We start from the raw sequence: 26,302 nt of genomic DNA on the forward strand, positions 1-26,302 counted from the left end.
GAGTTGCATTTGTGACCTATGCCACAACTGGTGGCAACGCCGGATCCTTAACCCACTGAGCAAGGCCAGGGACTGAGCCCGCATCCTCATGGGTACTAGTTGGGTTCTTAACCCACTGAGCCATAACGGGAGCTCCTGGTTTAGGTTTTGGAGCTGATTTTTCCTGTCCCTGGGCCTTTGTGCCTGTCCTTTCCTCTTCTTGAACCACTCCTGCCCAGGGCCTCTGCTTAGCAATGCTCCTCTCAGTCTTTAGGTCTCAGCTTAAACACATCCCTATGGGGTCAGGCCCTTTGTGAGCTCACGGGAGAAAAGTGTCCTGTTACCATTCTTCATCTAAGCAACCCATTTATTTAATTCTGAGCATTAAGGACACTTGGCAACAATCTAGTTATTTATATGTTTGTGTGCTGTCTGCCTTCCCTGGGCATATGGGTCATTCCCTTAGGGCAGAAGTCTTTGTCTGTCTTGCTCTTGCAAAGAGCTTGGCATATAGTGGTGTTTCAACAAATATTTGTTGAATGAGTAGGTGAATGAATGTCTGAATCTTTGTAGTTGCTCAGTAAATACTATTGTCTGAAGAAGTACTCTGAACAAGTCCTTCTAAACAGTTCCTGTGGGATGCCTCATATATCATCTTGAAAGGGAGAGAGGGACAGAAAAGAGTAAAAAATAGGGAAGGGCAAAGGAATAAAAGAGAGGAAGAAGACGGATTTTGAAGAGAAAGAGGTGGGAAAAGATAAGAGTGGGAGGGAAGAGGAAGGGAGGAAAAGGAGAAAGGGACGGGTAGTGATCTTTAGGACAGTGATTCTCAAAGGCTAGCATTAGCATCATCTGAGAACTTGCTAAAAACATAAAATTTTAGGGCCCAACCACAACCTGAGGAATTTGAAATGCTCTGGTAGAGCCAAGGGGTGGGTGTGTGTGTGTGTGTTTAACAAGACTTCCTGCTTTAGTAGGAAAGAGCTACCCAAATTCCAAACCAAAACCCTTAGATTGCCCCTACCCTAAACCCTGAACCAGATACCATATATTCTTTTTTTTTTGGTCTTTTTAGGGCCGCACCCTAGGCATATGGAGGTTCGGCTAGGGGTCGAATCGGGGCTGTAGCCGCGGGCCTATGCCACAGCCACAGCAATGCAGGATCCGAGCTGCGTCTGCAACCTACATACACCACATCTCATAGCCGGATCCCCAACCCACTGAGCAAGACCAGCGACCAAAGCTGCATCCTCATGGATCCTAGTCGGGTTCATTAACCACTGAGCCACAACGGGAACTCCCAGATACCATTTTATATTAAAGAGAGTTGATAACAATAAGATATCTTATTGTTATTTTTAAAAAATTTCACTGAGCTTTCTGGTTACAAGAAACTATGTAGGGGATTTAGAAGGTCTTGAACAATTTTAGGAGGTGTCAAATAAATTTGTGCTCTACACAGTACTATATTTTATATACTACAGTATATATTTTTTATAATGTATTTATAATATATTGTATGCACATTTTGATATTTATAACTTCTCAATAAAGTACAGATGCTAAAGGAAAAAAGATCAACATACAGCAAACTTAACAAATGTTAGATGACAGGCCAATTCTGATGCCTTTTGTTATGCAACTCTCATGTATTGCATTTTTTTTAATTTATTTTATTTTATTATTTTTTATTTTTTTGTTTTTTTGCCATTTCTTGGGCCGCTCCAGCGGCATATGGAGGTTCCCAGGCTAGGGGTTGAATCGGAGCTGTAGCCACGGGCCTACGCCAGAGCCACACCAACGCAAGATCCGAGCCGCGTCTATGACCTACACCACAGCTCACGGCAACGCCAGATCGTTAACCCACTGAGCAAGGGCAGGGACCGAACCCGCAACCTCATGGTTCCTAGTCGGATTCGTTAACCACTGCGCCACGACGGGAACTCCATGTTGCATATTTTTAAAAGACAGAATGCCTAGCAATTAGGGAATGTGTCAATTAAAAACAATCACAAGATGGCAAATCCTTTTCTATGTTTTAATTTGAACTGGCTCAATAGTAAATTACAGCAAAAGTGAATATAATTTTAACCTGTGGCAGGTGTTGTGCATTTAAAAAGAGATTCATTAAAAATTTTAGGTAAGACAATTTTGTTAAGCAGTTTTTTTTTTTTTTTTTTTTTAAAGGACCATGACCCTCCTCTTTTGTGTTCAGAGGTATTATTTTGGGATCCTTATATTTCAAGGAATTTTTCTAGCTTCCTAGGTTGCAAACTTCCTAGGTCATAGCTCTCCAGGAAAATGGAACTAATACAGGCATTTAAGGGTAGTTTAATGAGGGGGCAGGTTCAATGGGAAAGTGCATGTTATATGTGTCACACATGTCTGGCTAAAAGAACCAGAAATGTGAGATGCAATGATTATTAGTAGTGATAACAGTACGCAAATAACGATAAATCATTGGTGCTGAGCACCCAGTAATGCCAGAGAATGGCAAAGTCCATGGATGAGAATTTCTGAGAGCATCCAAATGATAATAAATTACCAGTGCTATCAATCTCATACCCAAGAGAAATTCTTCAGGAGATCAGCATAAAATACATGTACTAACTGCTGACTGTTGGCTGTGCCAAGATTTTTTTAAATCCTGGAAGGGAGGGGTGGGAGTGCCGGATATGTCTCCAACAGCAGCCCCACCATCACTCCCAGACACATCTCTAAGGTTTCCTGGTTGTTGGGTTTTTTTTTTCCCTACATCCATTTCTCACCCTCTTCCCCTTCCCTCCATTTTTTTTTTTTTTTTTTTTTTTTTGATCCAGAGGAAATGGGCTTCACACAGCTTTTGTCAGAGCTTTATAACCACATACAAATGACTTAAAACCAGATGTGACTGGAAAGGACTCCCTTTTTCAAGGTCCAGTGCTGCTGCTGCATCTTCATTCCCACGGTGTGTTGGGAGCTACCGCCCCACCCTCGGAAATGAGGCGGCTCACACAGGAACAAAGGTGTTAATGTGGCCAGGGGGGCTGCCTGTGTGGGCGTGACTGCTATACATTCTGGGTTCCCGAGCAGGTCAAGATTTTCATGAATATCCAAGCTCCAGGAGAGTAAATAAACAAAATATGGTTAACATCGGCTTTAAGGAAAAGGAGAATTAAAAAAAAAAAAAAAGAAAGAAATGATCACATCTCTCATCTCCCTTAGAAAACAATTGGAGGGTAAAAGTTCTGCCTTCCTTTTTGCTGTATGTCACGTCGTTAGAACATTATTTCCCATGAGTTCCCTGGACGTTGCCAACGGAGGGTTCCCTCTTTGGCCAGCAATTGTGCCTTCTCTGGCTTTTAGAGTATCATCTTAACATTGTTCTTTTAAAAATGGAATAAGCAGGTAATGTGGGGAGAAACAGATTTTAGGTGCAAGGAATCTGTTTTTTGACTTTTCATGAAAAAAAATCAAAAGAGGGAGGTTTGATGGGCCCACATTCTGCCCACCACTTCCACAGGCACCCCCAGGCCACTTTCCCCTGCCAGATGAGCAGACACAGGGCATCTAAAGGCCCCTGAATGATGGAGAGCATCAAAGGATCTTATCACATTTTTCAAAAATATAAGGATAAAACCATCAGCTAGATTAGAAATCCTCTAAAAGGAAGGACTCATGGCTCTTCCTGATCTCCACCCTACACCCAGGAGAGGGAGACTCAGGATTTACTCATCTATGGGCAGAGTAAACACCCACCAATAAACAAGGACATGGCTACATACTGAGAAGTCTTGAACACAGCTGTATTCTTGAGTTGCTCCAGTGCAGACCTGGAATCTTTAGCATTATAGAAACCAAGGATACCCAGCACCTAAGCCTGAGGATAAACGAGTGCCCAAGCAGCCGCTGACTCCATGGAAGATCTAATCCTTCTCCAATAATGTGGAGCTCACGGGATTCAGGCCACCAAAACTCGTACTAAAGCATCTACTGGTGGTATCCTCTCCACAGCTCTGCTGTCTTGGCCTAGAAGTACAGCCTTGCAGAAAGAGGAGCAAACACGCATGTTCACAGACGCACAGGTCAAGGACAAGCACCTGGTAAAGTTCCACAAGTAGTGTGTGCTCGTGGGCCCAGATCTATTAGCAATCCAGATCAGAAGAGCCGAGATGATTAAAGAGGTACCTCTGCGTACTTCCCAGAGAGAAATTCCCCCAGTGGTGATCTCATCTGGATTTAGTAATGGTAGGATTCTGCTGCCAGCTCCCCCAAAGGGTGGGAAGAACAAAAAGATTTTCCCTTCAAAGACAGCTCCTGGAATTCACAGCATTTCCCTTTTCAGTGACTTTTCACCATCCTTCATAATAGCTGGTTTTCCAAGCTGTTATTCTGTGAGTGGAATATGTGGATACAACTAATATGTAGCTGTGGTAAAATACAGAGACTGAAATCACTTAGCAGTCTTTCCCAGGGTTTATCTTCGTACTCATCAGCTGGCTCCTCTACCACTTCTGACCCTTGAGTTTACAGCACTTTCCTGCAAATTCATCATCATTTCTTTCGGGCGTTTGGTCTCCCCCCGCTTGTCCTCACCCTCTCTATTCCTGGTCCTTGAAGAAGATGCTCCTAATTCAGGAGCATCCTTTGGGTTTTACCCCCTAAAAGCCCTTAAGCAAACTACTCTTTTTATTTTTTTTTAATCTTTTTTTTTTTTTTTTAGGGCCGCACCCGCAGCATAAGGGGTTCCCAGGCTAGGGGGTCAAATCAGGGCCACAGCAATGTGGGATCTGAGCTGTGTCTATCTACACCACAGCTTGCGGCAACACAGGATCCTTAACCCACTGAGCAAGGCAGGGATCGAACCCACGACCTCATGGTTCCTAGTTGGATTCCTTTCCACTGAGCCACGACAGGAACTCCATTTAAAATTTTTTTTTTTGTCGTGAAATAATTTCAGACTTGCAGATAAGCTGTAAGAATTATACATTACCATGCATCTTTACCAAGACCCATTAGTCTTTTTTTTTTTTTAAACATTCTGCTGCATTTGCTTTATCTTCTTTCTTCCTCTCCATATATGAATGACATATTTACCTGAACCATTTCAGAGCAGGCTGCAATATGTCTTGAATTGTGTGTAAATTCAAGTAAATTCAAATTACTTTCATCTAAGAAAAGATATTAAATTTAGGAAATGCAAAATGGATATAATGCTTTAATCCACAGTCCATATTTCAACTTTGTCAATTTTTCTCAAGAATATCCTTTTAGCATTTGTTGCTGTTGTTGTTTTCGCTATTAATGATCCCACTTAGGATCTTGTACTGCATTTAGTTGTCAAGTCTCTTAATCTTTCTTAATCTGGAACAACTCAGCCTATAAAAATCTTTGACACTGACCTTTTTGGATGATATAGGTCAGTTGGTCAGTTTGTTCTTTCTTTCACTCATGCCACAGCAGAGACCCAAGCCACTGCAGTGACTAGGCAGGATCTGTAATTTGCTGCACCACAAAGGAACTCCAACAGGTTGGTATTTTTCTATGGTATGAATTTTCCTTTATTTGCATTTGCCTGATGTTTCCTGATGATTAGACTCAGGTGATAGATACATTTCCAGCAAAACTTTTCTTACAGCCAATGATTTTTTTCTAACATGCTGAATATTCAATTATTTGCCAATGGATCACACATTAGAAACAATGTGGAGATTTTTACACTCTGGTGCAGAGGTGCTACTACATCAGCAAGTTCTGAGGGAGAATTTTAGAATCTGTGTCTTTAAAAAGCTTTCCAGGTGATTCTGGTGAAGTCTGAGAGCCACAGACTTCCTATCTCAATCAGCATATCCTGGCTTCCCCTTTGATCTCATTTTCCTCCTTTGCTATGCTCTTTCTCCTCTGCATCACCAGGGCTTGCCTGAGCTCAACCTCATCCGCCCAGGAAATCCCATGTACCAGAGAAACCCTGGCATGTTACAAAGCCCGTTTCAATGAACATGTTCTATTTTAGGGCTGCATTTTGTGTGCACATAATTTATATTATGACAATATGAACACAGTCTTTGTGTGCAGCAAAGGGAGAGCCAGACAAATCCCGTATAACTAAAGGAAAATTAAAGAAAAATCCTTGCATCATTAAAGCCAAAGGAGTTCTAGTGAATCGTAAGCCATATTATGCTATTGGTACATGGTAGTCAATGTTAGCAGACTGAGAGAACGATAGCCCTTTGTCAGAATTAGACTTGACCGATGCTAATTATAAATTAAAGCCTTCAGGAACATGTCACTTGAACAATACAGTCCCCCTAGCATGGGCTTCCTGCACCATAGGGTTCTCAGAATCTGCTTATCTTTTATCCCATTTACATCAGACAATCTAAGAATCTTCCCTTGGTCACGAGGAATGATTAGGGGATGGTCTGGGGTGTTTTGTTTCACTCTATCTTTGCACTTGTCCCTCTAGGTGTTTGTCTCAGTAAAGGGGACTACTGTCCCATCTTTAGTTCTGGGCCCAGAGCAGTGGTGGCAGTGGGGGGACTCCCTTGTGTTTAAGTAACATGATAATGGAGTTGACCCCAGACTTGAAGGAGTGGGGGAAGGTGAGGTTTTCCTGCATTTTCCTCCTCACTTATTTGGAGACTCACACGGAGCTGTGATCTTTCTGAGGGCCAAATGGAAGGAAGCACAGAGCTGTTAAACCCAGACCAGCACCACAATGGCTATTCATGAACTGAGGAAATGTGGTCCCTCTCCCAGGCCAGGGCCAGGGCAGGTGGGGAGGGGAAGAAGGGGGTGCCTCCAAACTAGATTTATGGATATTTAGGAGAATCAGAATGAGAAAAAAAAATTTTTTTAGGGCCACACCCACAGCGTATGGAGGTTCCCAGGCTAGGGGTCTAATTGGAGCTGCAGCTGCCAGCCCATGCCAGAGCCACAGCAATGCCAGATCCGAGCTGCATCTGCAACCTACACCACAGCTCACGACAATGCCAGATCCTTAACCCACTGAGTGAAGCCAAGGATCGAACCCGCAACCTCATGGTTCCTAGTTGGATTCATTTCCACTGCGCCACGATGGGAATGCCCCGGGAACCAGGAAAAATTTTAACGCATGTTCAATTCTTTATTCCAAAGCATTCATGTAATAATGTTAGCTCATCTGGTTTTTATACCAACCCTGTGATGCAGGCAGGGTAGGGATGATGAAGTAAAAAACAAGAAGTTAGTATTAATTGCTAGCATTATTTGTATATTTATCCTGTATAGCCAATGTACTAAGCACTTTTCTTAATCAGATTTTAATCCTCACAACTATTTTATGAGGCAGAGCACCCTAATTATCTTTACTTAGAGAGGAAACAAGTAGGACTTGAATAACATCTACTGGAGGGTGAGAGGCCATGTAGAGAACCAAGCCTGCAGCCCATATCAGCTGCTGCCATGCAAGAGAGGCTACTGGGAATCTTCTAGCTCAGCGGACCTTCCACACTGGACACAAGTGCCAAAGAGTCCAGGTGAAATCAGCAGAGGAACCACCCAACAAAACCATGAGAAACAGTAAGCTGTCACTGTTCTACGCTACTAAGTTTGGGGTTAGTGTGTTACACAGTGATGGAAAAGAGACATAGGACCCACCTCCCAGAGGATATGAAAGTGCTAAGCAGAGTTGCTGGCACCTGGACCTTAGCTATTGTTTTTATCCCCTAGAGTCTCTTCTTTGCAGATAGCATATAGCATCTCTTCATGTTTCCTTCCTCATAACTCAAAGGGACTCTTGATAGGAGGCAAGACACAAATACATTCGACTTTCTCATTGGAAGTGTTTTGTGACATCCCAACCTCCATTCTCACCCCCATGTTACAATTCCAACTCATCCTTTGTGGATGTAGAACACCGTAGTCACGTCAGAAATGGGCATTACGGGTAATGACGTTGCCTTTCCAAGCATTAAAACTGAGTATTTCAGTGCTTAATCTTTCTTCAGATTTCTGTTTTAGATCAAGGGTACTAAATTCTACTTCGTGGCTATGTACACATGGGAATAGAAGGAATGAGAGATAATTCAATAGTGTCACTAATAAAAATAACCAGTAGGAACGAATGACTGTTTCTGGATGAAGACTGCCCTTGAAAACATGTGTTTGAGATGTTCATCAACATGCCTTCAATTTCTAGATGCTTGTGAATTATTACAGGGCTCTTAGGCTTAGTCTTTTATTCATTCTTAGCAGATTGCTGATCCTATTCTCAATGAATTTCATTACACTGTGCTCTCTCTGTGGTTCTGTAACACCACCTTTATTATTTTCACACCCTCCACCATGTCTAGCAGTTAGGAGGTGCTCAATAAATGAATATGGAATGCATGACTGGATTGAAATGATAAAATTCCCAAGTTTCTCTAAAATGCTAATTTTAGGTGAAAGTTGAAATCACATCTAACTTTCCATCCTGTTCCATTTAATCTCTGCCATCTTCTTCCTTCCTCCCCCACTCTTTATACTCCTATACTCCGTGAAGCTCAGGTCAGATATTCCTTCCACCGGCAGACATTCCCTCAAACTGCCTCTCCGGTCAAGAATCTCTTTTTTATATTCCACACAAGCCCCTGAAATCTTCACCTCCCTCTGCACCTCAGCAAATGGTCAATCCCATCAGGTGACAATCTGGCATTTCATCTTTGTGTCCTAGTAAAAAATAGCAATAACTATTACTAAGGGTCAGGTACTGTGGTAAGCACTTCACAGGCATTGTCTCTCCCAGTCCTCACAACAGCCCTAAGAGGTGGAGGTTCATTTTACAGATGAGGAAACTGAGGTCTGGTCTCCAGCTAGTAAGAAATGGAGTCAGGCCTTTGACCTCAAAGCCTACGTTCTTATACTCAGTTCTGACACTAGTTAGGTCCTTAAGAAATATTTGTTGAGTGCATAATGTATGAACATTCTCCAAAGTCACCAGACACTCATTGTGGCTTCCCTCCCTTCTTTCTCTTACACTTTTTTTTTTTTTTTTTTTTTTGCGGGGGAGGCGGGGAGGAGGGGGAGGAGGGAGGGAATTGAAAGGTGATTAAGAGATGAAACTGGGGAAACCAGAAAGGAGAAAATGGAACTGGGTAATTAGCCCCTGAATTAAAGTATGTATATATGTATATGTACATATACATACACACACAGTTTATATATATGGCATACACACTCTCTTTCTATACACGCATATATATATGATAATAAAAGCACATTAAACATTAGAAATACACTAACTTCAAATAGTTAGGCAATATAAAAAAACATGATAACTCAACATGATCATCACACCTTGCCAGGAGATGGACATATGTAGTAGATGTGTCATTTGCTACCCAAATGGTCAACAATTCCATCCACTTCTGTACCACTTCAATCAACTCAAATCCCTAGCACTCCATCCCACTTCACGCCACTGTTTCATTCCCCTCCACTGCATTTCCCTCCACTCTGCTCTATGCCATTCCCCTGCATTTCCCTCTCCTCCTCCACTCCATTTTTCTCCATTCCACTCTACATCTTTCTTTTCCTTTCCCATCTATACAACTTTTAGGAAGTATTGAACATTATGTTCCGGTGCTGGAGTTAGAAAGCCAAATAAATACCCTCCAAAAGCTCACATTCAGATTTTTCCTATCACCACCAGATAACAGAACATTCAACTCATGGCCCAACTATCCCAAGTCAATCCAAAATTCTCTCAAACCAGATGCTAGCTGGTCAAGAAAACAACTGACACACAAAGATTTTCTTTTCACAAAATTCCAAGCGATTAAATGGAACAATTTTATTCCTCTATTATATATACCCTTCCATGCATTGAGGTCAAGCACCTTTCAAAAGTACTTTCAGTGGACAGGGACTTTATCTCCCAAGTGACTCATTTTTACTTTCTGAAGTATTTTAACTACAGCTGTTAATAACATTATTATAAACACCATCAAATGATGATCTAGCAGAGTTGCTTGCCTAAGGCAAGAGCATCATGGAAAACTGCAGTTTAAGAAAATGCTTTTGGAAAAAGCATCGCTTTTACACACTCTGCTTCCCAGAACATAGTGAAGAGTGTACCGAGCTTCAAGAAAAAACATGGAACATGAGATGTTGGTTGCCTAGTCATTCTGGAGCTCCATCTGAGAACTCACATAAACTTCAGAGTGAACTTCACTTTAGAAAAAAACTAAAAATCAAAAAAACAAACAAAAAACCCTACAGGGAATTTGCCACAACCCAAGGCTGCACACCCAGCTCTGGGGCTGGACCACAAGAGTTCTGCAACACAGTGCTGGGCTGGCCCAAGGACTGGTGTGCCTGCCACAGAGCTCTAGGGCTGGTGTCCTTGACTTATCTCAGTAGAGCCCAGGCATGCTTGGCATGTGTTTGTTCCACAATGGTCAGACTTGGGCAAAATATTTTCTTTTGTTAAAATATAATGCTTAGGGGTTCAGGCAGATACGTTTCTATTGTAGTTTCTATGCAGTACATTTCTTATTTGACAGGGTTGTTTTTTGTTTTTACTGCTGTCTCTCTCTGTATAGATAACTGTATATATACTGATAAAAGTACATATATACTGATATGAGTACCTGTATACTGATATAATCAGTGTATATATATATATATATATATATATATACACTCACACACACATACACACATCAGTACAGAAAAAACAGATACAAATATTTGAGCTCAGCTATACGAATACTTTTGTAAACTGATGCTGGGATGAAGTTTTAGCTGAGGCACAATCATCCAAAATGAGGAGGTGCTCCACTAAGAAGCATTCAACCTCAAAAGCAAGTGGCGAATCTCTCGCTGACATGGATGGTTAAGAGGACTCACAAGTTGGAGACTGAGGGAGAGCACAGTGCAGGGTGTGATGGCATCCTTAAGTAAGAGCACTCCTGCTCCTATTTCCCGTCTTCCCTTCCCACTTTCCAAGCCCAGCAGATGACATCAGGCTGGGAGAGGTGGGTGAAGAGCTGGGTGGGGAGTGAGAGAATTTGGACATACTCCCTTCTCTATTTCAAGACCAGACTGGGTTGGGGTGATGGGAGAGGAGAAGCTAACGGTTAAATCTAACTCAGAGCATGGACAGTTTGCTAATGGGTTGAGGGTGAGGGTTATTATTATTTTTTTTTTTTGCCTTTTATTATGTATTTATTTATTTATTTTTAGTGCTGCACTGGCAGCATACAGAGGTTCTCAGGCTAGGGGTCGAATTGGGGCTACAGCTGCCAGCCTACACCATGGCCACAGCACACAGGATCCAAGCCACATCTGCGATCTACACCACAGCTCATGGCAACGCCGGATCCTTAACCCACTGAGCGAGGCCAGGGATGGAACCCATAACCTCATGGTTCCTAGTCAGATTCCTTTCTGCTGTGCCACAACTGGAACTCCAAGTGTTAAATTTTGAAGTGATGCAAAGAGTGTCCAGAAAACTCATGAGGGCTTCCAGACTCCTCTTCAGGGGAAAGGGAAGAACTAGGCTTCAAAGAAGATTTATAGCACTGGTTCTGTTTATTTTGTGATCAGCAATGAGTATGTGTTTGCTAGCTGGGAGCCACATGCAATATTAATTTCTGTGCAATGCAAAAGAAACCAGGGCAGTAAAAGAGTTGTTAAGTGATATGCATAGTGCTGGGCTTTTACTTTCTTTGAATTATGAGGGTTGCTTATTAGAAAAGAGCCTAACACTGCCAAATGAAACCTTAGCTTTTAAAATTTGCTTTAATTACACTGTTACTGCCTAAAAGGATGATCTAAACCCCACGTGGAAGGCAAAACAGAAGAGGAAACACATGTGAGCAGACTCTCTGGTCCTGTCATGGCTGCTTCTCCACCGTTTTAACGTCTTCTTATGGATGCTGAAGGGGAATTGCTATGACTCAGCTTACTCTTGTCCATGCTCACAAATCAATTATAGTGATTCTGGAATCTTCCATGGCTTTGTGACTCTTCCCCTCTCTTATAAGCATAAACGACTGTGACATATATGTGGGGCAACCTGCAAGGTGCTGATTTCAATTTCTATTTCCCACTTTGTGGTTATTCTAAGACTATGAACCCTGACTTCAGTTCAGAAATGTGGCCAATTATCTTTACCTTATAAAGGTGGAGAAATTTTATTCTTTTTTTTTTTTTTTTTTTTAGGGCCTCTCCCACAGCACATGGAAATTCCCAAGCTAGGGGTCGAATTGGAGCTACAGTTGCTGGCCTACACCACAGACACAGCAACAAAGGATCTAAGCCGAGTCTGCAACCTACACCATAGCTCACGGCCACACCAGATCCTTAACCTACTGAGCTAGCCCAGGGATTGAACCTGTATCCTCATGGATACGAGTCGGGCTTGTTAGCACTGAGCCACAACGGGAACTCCAAGGTGCAGAAATTTTAATTCTCTCTCAAAGATTTTTCTCATTACAGAAAACGCATTCATGTACAATAATCAGCCAGGACACCGAGTGCCTAAGGGCCCACCTGAATAGCAGCATTTCTGGCAAAGCAAGTCTTTTCAAGCAGAGAGCACTTTCTGAGGCCCATACCACACTCCATACTCCCTCCATCCCCCCCACACCCCTTACCTCTTCAGTGGTGCTGGAGAAAGGCTGAGTCGTCCAGGGAACCCAAGATGTAATTCCAGCCGTCTGCAGACTGGGGTGCTGCCTCTGGCTGCTGTTTTGGCTGTAGTTTTCTGTAGCACTTCTGGTGAAGGCCTCTGTGGTATTCCTAATAAGGTGTCCTGGGCTATACGGAAGTGCATTAAAAGTAGTGGGGATTTGGGGAGGAGTTGTGTCTCTAGTGCTCCTTACTGAAACTTCGGCTCCCAGGCCAGCTGAGGTAAAGAAAGGACAGTTGCTTAAATTACCCTCACGTTTTATGGTTTCTTCATATAAAAGCAGTTTGACTTCGAAGAAGACCTCTTTCATGATGGGCATGCAGATAAGCTTCAGTTATATGATAAATGAAAGATACTTTAAGATACTTTGAGGGAGCAAGATGGCGGAGGAGTAAGAGGTCGCGCTCACCTTCTTCCACAAACACATCCAAAAACCACATTTACATGTAAAACGACTCACACAGAACATCAACTGAATGCAGAAGAACTTAAACCTTCAAAAAGGGCAAGAAACTCTTGACAGAATTGGGTAGAACAAAAGAAAATAAAAGAGAGAGAAAAGGAATCAGGAAGGGACTAGCATTCCTGAGAGGGGGCTGTGAAGGAGAAACGGAACCCACGTCCTGGGAAGCCACCTACCAGATGGAAAGATCAGCAGAGATGGAGGGACCTTAAAGTTGCCGAGAAAAGTGCAGCAGCTGGACTGAGAACAGCAAAGCACACTGAGAGCCACACAGAGCATTGGAACCACCAGCCCAGACACCACAGCCTGAAACACTCAGGCGGGGGCTGGGCGCTGAGACTCAGGCTCTGGAGGTCAGTTCCAGGGAGAGGACTGGGGTTGGCAGTGTGCAGACAGCCTAAGGGGCTAAGGAGCAGTGTGCCATGGGTGGGGAGCAGTATGCCATGGGCTGAGGAGGGGGATGCCAAGGCAGAGGGAACCTGGGAGAAGGTCCGTAAGTAGGAGAGGAATGGCGCCATTTTGGGGGAGGGCAAAAGGAGGCGGGCGGAGCTGACCGCCATAGGAAACGCCCTGCCCTGGGGGGCATGCGCATGCCTGCAGGCTCTCAGAGGGCGGGGCAGCTCTGGCGCAGGCTACCAGCAGCGAGAAGCCTCTTGCTCAATTAGGGAAGACTGGGTGCTTCTTGTGTAGGCTACAGGTGGCCAGGCACCTCTTGCGTGGGCTAAGGGCATCAGGGGGCTAAGTGTGACATGGTGCCTCTTGCAAGAGCTACAGGTGGCAGGGACAGACGGTGCCAGTCATCTAGGAGGCCAGAGGGAGGCGTGGCTTGCCAGCACTGGGGGCCTGTGAATGGGATCCAACTGCAACCCCAGTCACCTCAGGGGTTGGCAAAAAAGAAAAAAAGAGGGCACTGCAATCAAGCACCATATGCTGCTGCTTTCACTCCCCTGGGAACACACCCACCCTGCAGCTGCCACTGCCAAGCACTCTGGATGGTGCCCAGACACTTGGTCACTATCCCTTCCCAAGACCCTGCAACTAGGAGCAGCTGGTGCAGCACCTCCTGCATGGGCTAAGTGGGACAGGGTGCTTCTTCTGTCGTCTGCAGGTGTCAGGGGCAAACCACTGCAGTTATCTCTGACTCCAGAGGTGGGTGTGGCCCATCGCCACTGGCGATACCTGAACAAAAATCGCTTGTAGCCCCAACCACGTCAGAGGGCACCACAGAGGAGGACATGGCGACGGAACACCACTGGTTGTTGCTGTCACTCCTCTGGGAGCACACCCGCCCTGCTGCTGCCACTGCCAAATGCTCTGGGCAATGCCCAGACACTTGATCACTGTCCCTTCCCAGGAACCTGCAACTAGGAGCAGCTTGTGCAGCACCTCCTGTGGGGGCTAAGCAGGATGAGGTGCTTCTTGCATGGCCTACAGGAGGTGGGGGCAAACCATTGCAGTTATCTCTGGCTCCAGAGGTGGGAGTGGCTTGCCACCACTAGAGGTCCATGAACAGACACCACTTGCAGCCCCAATCACCTCAAGGGCACCACAGAGGAGGACATTGTGATCGAACACCAACTGTTGGTGCTCTTGAACCCTTGGGAACAACCCGCCCTGCTGCTGCCACTGCCAAACACTCTGGGTAGTACCCACAGGCCTGATTTCTGTCACTTCCCAGGCTCCTGCAACTAAGAGCACTCATATGTGGGCTAAGTGAGATGGGTTGCTTCATGCAAGGTCTACAGGTGGTGGGGGCAAACCACCACAGTTATCACTGACTCCAGAGGTGGTTGTGGCCCGCTACCACTAGGGGTCCCTGACAGGCACCACCTGTGGTTCCAATCACCTCAGAGGAGGGCATTGCAAGCAAACACAAGCTGTTGTTGCTCTCATTCCCCTGAGAACTCATTCACCCTGCTGTTGCTACTGCCAAATGTTCTGGTCACCTTGTAGATCTGCCTAGAGCTCATTACCACTTCCCAGGGCCCTGCAACTAGGAGTAGCCTGTGCCACCTTGCAGGTCCTTGCTGCTGTTGAGAGTCCAACAACCAGGCACTGACTGCTGGCCCTACCCATTGCCTCCTTCTCCCTGAAAACACACTGAGCATCCTGGGGATAACAGCCTGCTCACACCAAAGAAAAAGACAGTAGATATTCAAACTCCAACACCAAAAATAAATAGTACCCCCCCAAAAAAATACAAAGGGGTACTCTTGCATAGAAATAGCCTTACAAGCACCATTGCCTTACAAGACTACAGTTTGGCTTCCCCAAACTCACAGAAAAAGAAAAACACAAGCAAGATGAAGAAGCTCCCAGTTAAAGCAACAGAAGAATTCACCTAAAGCAGTCAACAATGAAACAAACCTCTGCATTCTGGTAGACATTGAGTTCAAAAGGGAGATAATGAAAATACTGGAGGAATTAAGGTTAAAAATCAAGGAATTAAGAGAGGATATGAACAGTAATGCAGATTCCTTTAGAAAGGAATTAGAAAATATAAGGAGGAGCCACGAAAAACTAGAAAATTCATTTGCAGAGATGCGAACTCCGCTAAAGGCAATAAAGAGCAGAATGAATAATGCAGAGGAATGAATTAGTGGTATGGAAGATAGAATAATGGAAATCACCAAATCAAGACAGCAGACAGAAAACCAAATGGGAAAACATGACAGCAATATAAGAGACCTGTAGGATAATATAAAGCAGGCCAATCTACACATAATAGGAATCCCAGAAGGAGATGAAAAAGAAAAGGGGATTGAAAATACATTTGAAGAAATTATGGCTGAAAACTTTCCAAATCTAAAGGATATTGATACCAAGATACAGGAAGCACAGAAGGCCCCAAACAAGTTGAACCCAAAGAGGCCCACACAAAGACATATTATAATAAAAATGGCAAAAGTTAAAGATAAAGAGAGGATTCTTAAGGCAGCAAGAGAAAAGCAAGGCATTAATTATAAGGGAACCCCCATAAGGCTATCAGCTGATTTCTCTACAGAAATACTACAGGCCAGAGGGGAGTGGCAAGATATATTTAAAGGGCTGAAAGGAAAAAATTTGCAACCTAGAATACTCTATCCAGCAAGAATATCATTTAAATTAGAAGGGGAAATAAAGAATCTCTCCAACAAACAAAAGCTAAAAGAGTACAGCAATACTAAACCCATTCTAAAAGAAATACTGAAAGGGCTTCTCTAGATTAAAAAAAAAAAAAGTAAGAAGAATTAGGATGGAGAAAATCGCAATTGGAAAGCAATCACTTAAATAAGCCAGCACACAGATCTAAACATGAAGATGTTAAAAAAAAAAAAAAAAGACATCAAAATCATACAATGTGGGGAAGGAAAGTAAGAAAATATGGATTCTTTTTTTATTTTAATGATGTGTTTGAGCCTATATGACTATCAGGCTAAAGCAAGCAGATATAGGAAGGGGTTAACATACTTAAAAAACAGGACAACCACAGATCAAAACCAAACATTACATTCACAAAAACTGAAAAGTACTCAAGTATAAAATAAATGGAAACCATCCAATCAAAAAGAGAAAATAAGAGAAACATAGAATCAACTGGAAAACAAGGTTTAAAATGGCAATAAATACAAATCTATCAATAATCTCCTTAAATGTCAAAGGACTGAATGCTCCAATCAAAAGACACAGAGTGGCAGATTGGATAAAAAAGCAAAAACCTTCAATCTGCTGTCTATAAGAAACTCACCTTAGGGCAAAGGACACATACAGATTGAAAGTGAGGGGATGGGAAAAGATATTTCAATGCCAATGGACAAGACAGGAAAGCAGGAGTTTCAATACTCATATCAGACAAAATAGACTTTAAAATGAAGGCCATAAAAAAAGACAAGGAAATACACTATTTAATGGTTAAAAGATCCATTTAAGAAGAGGATATTACCATTGTCAATACATATGCCCCTAATATAGGAGCACCCAGATACCTCCAAAAAATACTAACAGACATAAAAGGAGAAACTGATGGGATTACGATCATAGTAGGAGACTTTAACACCCCACTCACAACAATGGACAGATCCTCTAGACAGATGTTCAATAAGGCAACAGAGATCCTAAATGGCGCAATAGAAAAGTTAGACCTAATAGACATATTCAGGACATTACGTCCAAAAAAATCAGAATATACATTCTTCTCAAGTGCACATGGAACATTCTCAAGAATTGATCATATACTGGGGCACAAAGCTAACCTCAACAAATTTAAGAGTATAGAAATTATTTCAAGTATCTTCTCTGACCACAATGGCATGCAACTAGAAATCAACCACAGGAAAAGAAATGAGAATAAAGTGACTACATGGCGACTAAACTACATGCTACTAAAAAACCAGTGGGTCAATGAGGAAATCAAGAAGGTAATTAAAAAATACCTCAAGACAAATGATAATGAAGACCCAACCACTCAAAATCTATGGGATGCCAACAAAAAGCAGTGCTCAGAGGGAAATTCATAGCAATACAGGCCTTCCTCAAAAAAGAAGAAAAATCACAAATTGACAACTTAACCCACCACCTAAATGAACTAGAAAAAGAAGAACAAACAAAACAAACAAAACAAAACCTAAAGTCAGCAGAAGGAGGGAAATCATAGAGATCAAAGAGGAAATCAATAAAATAGAGATCCAAAAAACAATAGAAAAAAATCAATAAAATCAAGAGCTGGTTCTTTGAAAAGGTAAACAAAACTGACAAACCTCTGGCTAGAGTCACCAAGAAGAGAAGAGAAAAAACCCAAATAAACAAAATAAAAAATGAAAAAGGAGAAATCACAATGAATACTACAGAAATACAAAAAACCATGAGAAAATACTATGAATAATTGTATGCTAACAAATTTGACAACTTAGAATGGACAACTTTCTAGAGACTTATAGCCTGACAAAACTGAATCAAGAAGAAATAGATTAACTGAACAGACTGATCAGTAGAAATTAAATTGCATATGTCATAAAAACACTCCCTACAAATAAAAGTCCAGGACCAGATGTCTTCACAGGCAAATTCTACCAAACATACAAAGAGGAACTTACATCCACTCTCCTTAAACTTTTTGAAAACGTTGAAGAAGAAGGAAAACTCCCAAAAGACATTCTATGATGCCACCATCACCCTAATTCCAAAACAAGACAAAGATACCACCAAAAAAGAAAACTATAGGCCTATACCTTTGATAAATATAGATGCAAAAATTCTCAACAAAATTTTAGCCAACTGAATCCAAGAACATATCAAAAAGATCGTACAACCACAACCAGGTGGGATTCATCCCAAGTGCACAAGGATGGTTCAACATACACAAATCAAACAATGTCATACACCACATTAAAAAAAGAAAAGTCAAAAACCACATGATCTTCTCAATAGATGCAGAAAAAGCATTTGACAAAGTCCAACATCCACTCATGATCAAAACTCTTACCAAAGTGGGCATAGAGGGAATATACCTTAATACAATAAAAGCCATTTATGACAAACCCACAGCAAATATAATACTTAATGGGGAAAAGCTGAAAGCCTTCCCACTAAAATCTGGAACATGACAGGGATGCCCACTCTCACTACCGTTATTCAACATAGTTTTGGAAGTCCTAGCCACAGCAGTCAGACAAACAAAAGAAATAAAAGGTATCCAAATAGGAAGAGAAGAGGTAAAACTGTCACTGTATGCAGATGACATGATACTATACATAGAAAACCCTAAGGACTCAACCCAAAAACTACCTGAACTGATCAACAAATTCAGCAAAGTAGCAAGATATAAGATTAACATTCAGAAATCGGTTGCATTTCTGTATACTAACAATGAAATATTATAAAAAGAATGCAAAAATACAATACCTTTTATTTTATTTTTTATATTTTATTTTATTTATTTTATTTTATTTTATTTTTTTGCTTTTTGCCATTTCTTGGGCTGCTTCTGCGGCATATGGAGGTTCCCAGGCTAGGGGTCGAATCGGAGCTGTAGCCGCCAGCCTACGCCAGAGCCACAGCAACGTGGGGTCTGAGCCGCGTCTGCAACCTACACCACAGCTCACAGCAACGCTGGATCGTTAACCCACTGAGCAAAGGCAGGGACCGAACCTGCAACCTCATGGTTCCTAGTCAGATTCGTTAACCACTGTGCCACGACGGGAACTCCACAATACCTTTTAAAATTGCACCCCAAAAAATCAAATACCTGGGAATACACCTGACCAAGGAGGTAAAAGACTTATATGCTGAGAACTATAATGCATTCATCAAGGAAATTAAAGAAGATGTAAAGAAATGGAAAGATATCCCATGCTCCTGGGTTGGAAAAATTAATATTGTAAAAATGGCCATACTATCCAAAGCAGTCTACAGATTCAATGCAATCCCTATCAAATTACCCATGACATTTTTCACAGAACTGGAACAAACAATCAAAAAATTTATATGGAACCACAAAAGACCCAGAATTGCCAAAGCAATCCTGAGGGGGGAAAAAACCAAGCAGGAGGCATAACTCTCCCAGACTTTGGGCAATATTACAGAGCCACAGTCATCAAGACAGCGTGGTACTGGTACCAAAACCAACATACAGACCAATGGAGCAGAATAGAGAACCCAGGAATAAACCCAAACACCTATGGTCAATTAATCTTTGACAAAGGAGGCAAGAACATAAAATGGGAAAAAGACAGTCTTTTCAGCAAGTACTGCTGGGAAACCTGGACAGCTGCATGCAAATTAATGAAACTAGAATACACCCTCACACCATGCATGAAAATAAACTCAAAATGGCTTAAAGACTTAAATATAAGACAAGACATCATCAAACTCTTAGAAGAGAACATAGGCAAAACATTCTTTGACATCAACCTTACAAATGTTTTCTCAGATCAGTCTCCCAAAGCAACAGAACTAAAAGCAAAAATAAACCAATGAGACCTAATCAAACTGACAAGATTTTGCATAGCAAAGGAAACCAAAAAGAAAACAAAAATACAATTTACAGAATGGGAGAAAATAGTTTCAAATGATGCAACTGACAAGGGCTTAATCTCTAAAATATAGAAACAACTTATACAACTCAACAGCAAAAAAACCAACAACCCAATGGAAAAGTGGGCAAAAGACCTGAATAGACATTTCTCCAAGGAAGATTTACAGATGGCCAACAGGCACATTGAAAATATGCTCAACATCCCTGATTATTAGAGAAATGCAAATCAAAATTACCATGAGGTACCACCTCACACCAGTCAGAATGGCCGTCATTAACAGGTCCACAAATAACAAATGCTGGAGGGAATATGGAGAAAAGGGAGCCCTCCTGCACTGTTGGTGGGAATGTAAGCTGGTACAAGCACTATGGAAAACAGTATGGAGATACCTTAGAAATCTACACATAGAACTACCATATGACCCAGCAATCCCACTCCTGGGCATATATCCAGATAAAACTTTCCTTGAAAAAGACACATGCACCCATATGTTCATTGAGGCAGTATTCACAATAGCCAAGACATGGAAACAACACAATGTCCATCAACAGATGATTGGATTAGGAAGATGTGGTAGTATACATACACAATGGAATACTACTCAGCCATAAAAAAGAACAAAATAATGCTATTTGCAGCAACATAGATGGCACTAGAGAGTCTCATAGTGAGTGAAATAAGTCAGAAAGAGAAAGACAAATACCATATGATATCTGGAATCTAACATAAGGCACAAATGAACCTTTCTACAGAAAAGAAAATCATGGACTTGGAGAATAGACTTGTGGTTGCCGAGGGGGAGGGAGTGGGATGGATGAGGTGCTTGGGGATTAACAGATGCAAACTATTGCCTTTGGAATGGATTAGCAATGAGATGCTGCTGTGTAGCACTGGGAACTATGTCTAGTCACTTATGATGGAGCATGATAACGTGAGAAAGAAGAATGCATACATATATGTATAGCTGGGTCATCAGGCTATACAGTAGAAAACTGACAGAACACTGTAAACCAGCTATAATGGAAAAAAGTAAAAATCATTATATATATATATAAAAGATACTTTCAGTGTGACTGTATTGTACTCAGTTGTCCTGTTCACCTTTAATCCATCTATCAATTTTACAGGGTGGAGGGAGAGTTGTGGAAACTGCTATCAGGGGTAAGCATGGAAAGAGGATCAAAATGGAAAAGGGAGTTTTAAAATTTAGCAATATGTAAATATCAGCTGTTCTCTTAAATGTCCATAAAATAATTGTGGCTATTAAACATCTTTTCCTTGAGATTTGAAGGGTTGTGCAGAGTACCCTGAATAGAGGGTTACCAGACTTAGCAAATAAAAATATGTGATGCCCTGTTAAATTAGAATTCCAGATAAATAACCAATAATTCAGTGTATTTAATATATCCCCAATATATAACATTACAAAGATTATAGATTAGGAATATGCTTATACAGAAACTTGTCATTTATCTGAAATTCTAATGTAACTGGGTGTCGTCTGGGAACCCTACCTGTGTATCCACTAGATCTAGGCTTTGATAAATAGACACTCTCCCTAGCTTCTGTTTGTTTTTACCTTTTAGAATCCTATGCCATTATCACTGCCATTGCGCCTGGCGACGCTGGACATAGACCAGGAGATTTATTTATCCCTGGGGGGTTTTCTACATGAAAACCCAACTCTATTATTGGTAATGTGCCTTTACCACAAGCTCCAAGAAGCAGTCTTAATTGAGTTAGGTGCTAGATGTTCCTTTACATAGGTATTTTTCTACTGTTGGGATGTAAACTTTTCTGTATATGGAGATTAGTAGTTTGGTCATTTTGAGCTTTGGCCAAAGCCAATCTCCAGAGTTGATTACCACCTATGACAGTTCTAACTCTCAGACCCTTAAAAAAAAAAAGATTTAATGATGAGGTGAGGACAGAAAAGCTTCCAAATACCTAGCATGTAATTAGGTGTCTTAGCAGGTCAACCTATGCTTACTCTTCTTCCCTAAGGAGCACTTGGTAAGCTCTCATCCTAAAAACTACTTTTTAAAGTCAGCTCACAAAATTCATTTCATGGATGAAACAGGACTCTCCCCCAATTAGGTAGATGATCAAAACACACTTGAAATTTCTCTGGGAAATAACATAGCTTATCACCATTGCATGTAGCTTTGGAATCTTATGAGGAAAATTTTAGTCTTCTGTAATTGTCTTTAATTAACCTTCTAAATGTATTTTTAAAACACTCCAAAGCAAACAAGCCCATTTTCCATTTTAGGCCACCACCTTTTTTTCTAAAGAAAGAACCTACACAATATCCATGTCTGGTACCCCTTCATTTTGTGTCTGTGTTTTTCACTTGTGCTATTTAAGAAACAGGAAAGAAGATTGAGTCTTAACATTCTGTTCCTAAATTTTGTGAATTTTATTTTATTTTATTTTTTTGTCTTTTGTCTTTTCAGGGCTGCACCCTCGGCATATGGAGGTTCCCAGGCTAGGGGTCTAACGGAGCTATAGCCGCTAGCCTATGCCAGAGCCACAGCTACAGCCACATCAGATCTGACCAGTGTCTGTGACCTACACCACAGCTCAAGGCAACACCAGATCCATAACCCACTGAGTGAGGCCAGGGATCAAACCCGCAGGGATCAAACCCGAAATCTCATGGTTCCTAGTCGGATTTGTTTCCGCTGCGCCACATGGGAACTCCAATTTTGTGAATTTTAAAGCAGGGGTTTGCAAAGTTGGTTAGGCATCACAGTCGCCTTTGGAGCTTGTTAGAATATTTAAGGCTTAGCCCTCCCCCTAGAAATTGTGATTAAGTAGATCTGGTGTGGGATCCAGCACTTGCATGTCTAAGAAGCTTCTCAGGTAATTCTAATATACATCTAGGTATATAATTTTATACATATATACAATACAAGCCAAAGCTGAATTCTAATCATTTCTTATGTGAGTACTGAAGCATTATAATGTAGATGGGAGGAAAGAAAATCCATCATAGAAATGTATAAGGCAATTAAACTAAGTTTATCTTTCCATCGCCTGAACTCTGTTGAAATGGGTGCTATGAGATGATAATAAAAATAGTAGATCTTTGCCTGTTTGAGGTTCTATAATTCTTCTGATACTCTTTAAAAAGGTATATACACTTTACAGTTCATGAAAGAGCAAGATATGTTTTGACAAATCAAGGAAAAGTTCTTACACAATGGAACAATATGTTGAAGCTATTTTTAAGAAGCTTTATTGTACCATTGCTACTTCATTGTTTCCACATTAAACACAGTTCCTCTTAGAACACAATTCAAAATAAGGTAGACCATCCTTATGGTTAATTAATTTTGGCATTTAATTTATAGAAAATAACGTTTAGCACTTATAACTCATCTATAAGATTTGCAATGACTGCATCACATCAAGACCTTATTTCTTTTTCTTTTTTTTTTTTTTTTGTCTTTTTGCTATTTCTTGGGCTGCTCCTGCGGCATATGGAGGTTCCCAGGCTAGGGGTCGAATCGGAGCTGTAGCCGCCGGCCTACACCACAGACACAGCAACACGGGATCCGAGCCGCATCTGCAACCTACAGCACAGCTCACGGCAACGCCGGATCGTTAACCCACTGAGCAAGGGCAGGGATCAAACCCGCAACCTCATGGTTCCTAGCCGGATTCGTTAACTGCTGCGCCATGATAGGAACTCCCTCAAAGAAAATATTTCTCCATTTTTTTCCACACACCATGAAAGGATGAAAATGTTAAGACCCATGAAAATCTATTAACTTGTTTTATTATTATTTTTCTCAAAGAAGAAAGGAAACCACAGACATAAGAGCACAGGACCTATGAAAGTCACATGTGGCCCTGGGTGTGTCCTTTTAAGTTCACTGATGTGTCACAAGCTGAAAAGTGCTGGGGAACCCTGGATGCTGTGTCAGATATGGTTGTTTTTTGCTGTTGTTTTATTGTCTTTTTTTTTTTTTTGGCCACCACATGGGATCTCAGTTTCCCATGTGGGATTGAACCCTGTGCTGCAGTTATGAAAGCAACAAGTCCTAACCATTAGACCACCAGGGAACACCCTGTGTCAGATAGCTTTTAATGATCATATTAAAGCATATATTAATAATCAATGACCATATGATTTTTGATGATCATATCAATAAATGCTTAATTGCAAGGCCCATGTTGTTATAATGATGAAAAGAGAAATTCTAAAGTGGCTGTGACAGCCAATTTCGTCAAAGTAGAGTCTGTGTTTACAAAAGACACTTGCTGTTTTGCTTTGTTTATTTCCCATTAAGCTCTCTGTATTTACAAGTATCTCCTACCCATCACTAAAGGAAATAAGCTAATAAAACTCCTTTTCCCCAGAGCATGCGAAACTGTTTACCTATTCCAATGCTTATGCATTTTACTCCCTCACCCAAATGTCTACAATTAAACAATTCCTTTAACCAGCCTGTGTATCAAGTCAGCCCAGAATATGATTTACTTCAGCAGTCAAATTTCTGATTTCACTCACACAAACATATCAGGGACACTTAAAAATATGTCTACAAAAATTTGCCTGTCCTCAGAAAAATATGAGGGCTGAATGAATGAATCTGTAGTAGATGCTGAAAAAATGTTGATGGGCTAGCTGACATATACAATCTTACTCTTCACACAAGATAAAAAATCCTAGCGAAAGTAACAATGTTAGACAATCATCCAGCTGTTTATACTTGTAGGGAGACCTGGCATTCCTTGAACTGGGTATCCAAACCAGAGGTGGCATTTTGCACTCTTCATTTGGAAGTCCTAGAACTACATGAACATGATCCACCTGCCAGATTTGTGCTGATGTTGTGTCACCCCTCTTCAAGCTTAGAATGTTTTTACTTCTGTCTCTGAAGGATTCTTGCTTAGCTATGCTTGCAAATTAGTATTATCCTTTGAGTAGAGTTCTGTTCCCTATATAGAAAAGGAGGGCAATGAATGTGTTGTTTTCTGGATCATGTAAGTCCACAAAACTTCAATAATTGGGCCACTGTAATCTTTGTTGTCTGCTTCTGGGGCCAAGACTATTTCCTATTGGAATAGATGCAACTGTAACTTTCAATGGCTTCGTGGGTTTTAAAAATTACACTTGATTTGGGTAGAAAAGAAAGGCATAGTCATGATTTCAAGAGTGGTATAAAGTAGTCCTTAGATTTCCTTTATTCTTCCCTATAATTCTGATATTCAACATCTTCTAAAGTGGAAACATTTACTAATTTAAACAGCATTTGTTGACCATGGAGATAAAGATTTCTAACTTATGATCCCAGCTCTTAACAAGTTTATAGTATAGTAATTTAGTTTTTCTAACTCTTTTTCTTCTCCATCTCCAGAAACATAAAAGAACCTGCCAAAGTGTAGGCTGATATAATTTTCCCTTTAACGTATAAGACTTTTACTATGCAGAAAGCCCTTTACTTAGAAGGGCTATGTTTCAAGAATTTGTAAATTAGTGATTTGGACCTCTGAATGCATTTTTACTACTAAAATAATAATCCTTTAAAAAAGTTCTGTGTTCCCATTGTGGCTCAGGGGAAATGAATCTGACTAGCATCCATAGGGACGCAGGTTCAATCCTTGGCCTTGCTCAGTGGGTTAAGGATCTGGCGTGGCCATGAGCTGTGGTGTAGGTCACAGACTCGGCTCAGATCCTGCGTTGCTGTGGCTGTGGTGTAGGCCGGCAGCTAGAGCTCTACTTGGACCCAAAGCCTGGGAACTTCCATATGCCATGGGTGTGGCCCTAAAAAAGACCAAAAACAAACCAAAAAAAAGTCAAATATGCGATTATATAAAATTGCAATACGGTTGAATTCAGTTTTTCCTTACTCTTATTGCATTATTGGTGATTGCCTTGTGTGAATTCATAGAACAAGACTGAAATTACATCAAAAGACTTCTAAAATTACACTCTTAAAACAGTCACTCCAAGGATGTAGCTATACAATATAATACAAAATTATATAGAGGAAAATTCAGAATCTGTCATTTGTTTTATGGACACATTGCTAAAGGTAAGATGGTTTCCAGATATCTGGATATCTGGCACCTGATTGACAAAAGGATACATGGAGAGAATGGAATTTTGCAATTTTTAGCCAGATATATTGGCATTTTGGAGAGAATACTTTTTATTACTCTGACTACTCAAAATAATAGCTATAAGCCTCTAATTTT

The 26,302-nt window shown here is 41.2% G+C and overlaps 1 protein-coding gene across 3 annotated transcripts in view; it reads right to left on the minus strand.

Moving 5' to 3' along the window:
* Positions 1 to 26,302, minus strand: part of PTPRB (protein tyrosine phosphatase, receptor type B) — a 138,379-nt gene that overhangs the window by 106,329 nt on the left and 5,748 nt on the right. For all 3 annotated transcript variants that reach the window (XM_021091988.1, XM_021091989.1, XM_021091987.1), the window contains exon 3: positions 12,582 to 12,832. In XM_021091988.1, the coding sequence (XP_020947647.1) occupies positions 12,582 to 12,832 (251 nt within the window). The remainder of the gene's footprint in view (positions 1 to 12,581; positions 12,833 to 26,302) is intronic.

This window comes from Sus scrofa, chromosome 5, assembly GCF_000003025.6.
Source record: "Sus scrofa isolate TJ Tabasco breed Duroc chromosome 5, Sscrofa11.1, whole genome shotgun sequence".
NCBI classification, from domain to species: domain Eukaryota; kingdom Metazoa; phylum Chordata; class Mammalia; order Artiodactyla; family Suidae; genus Sus; species Sus scrofa.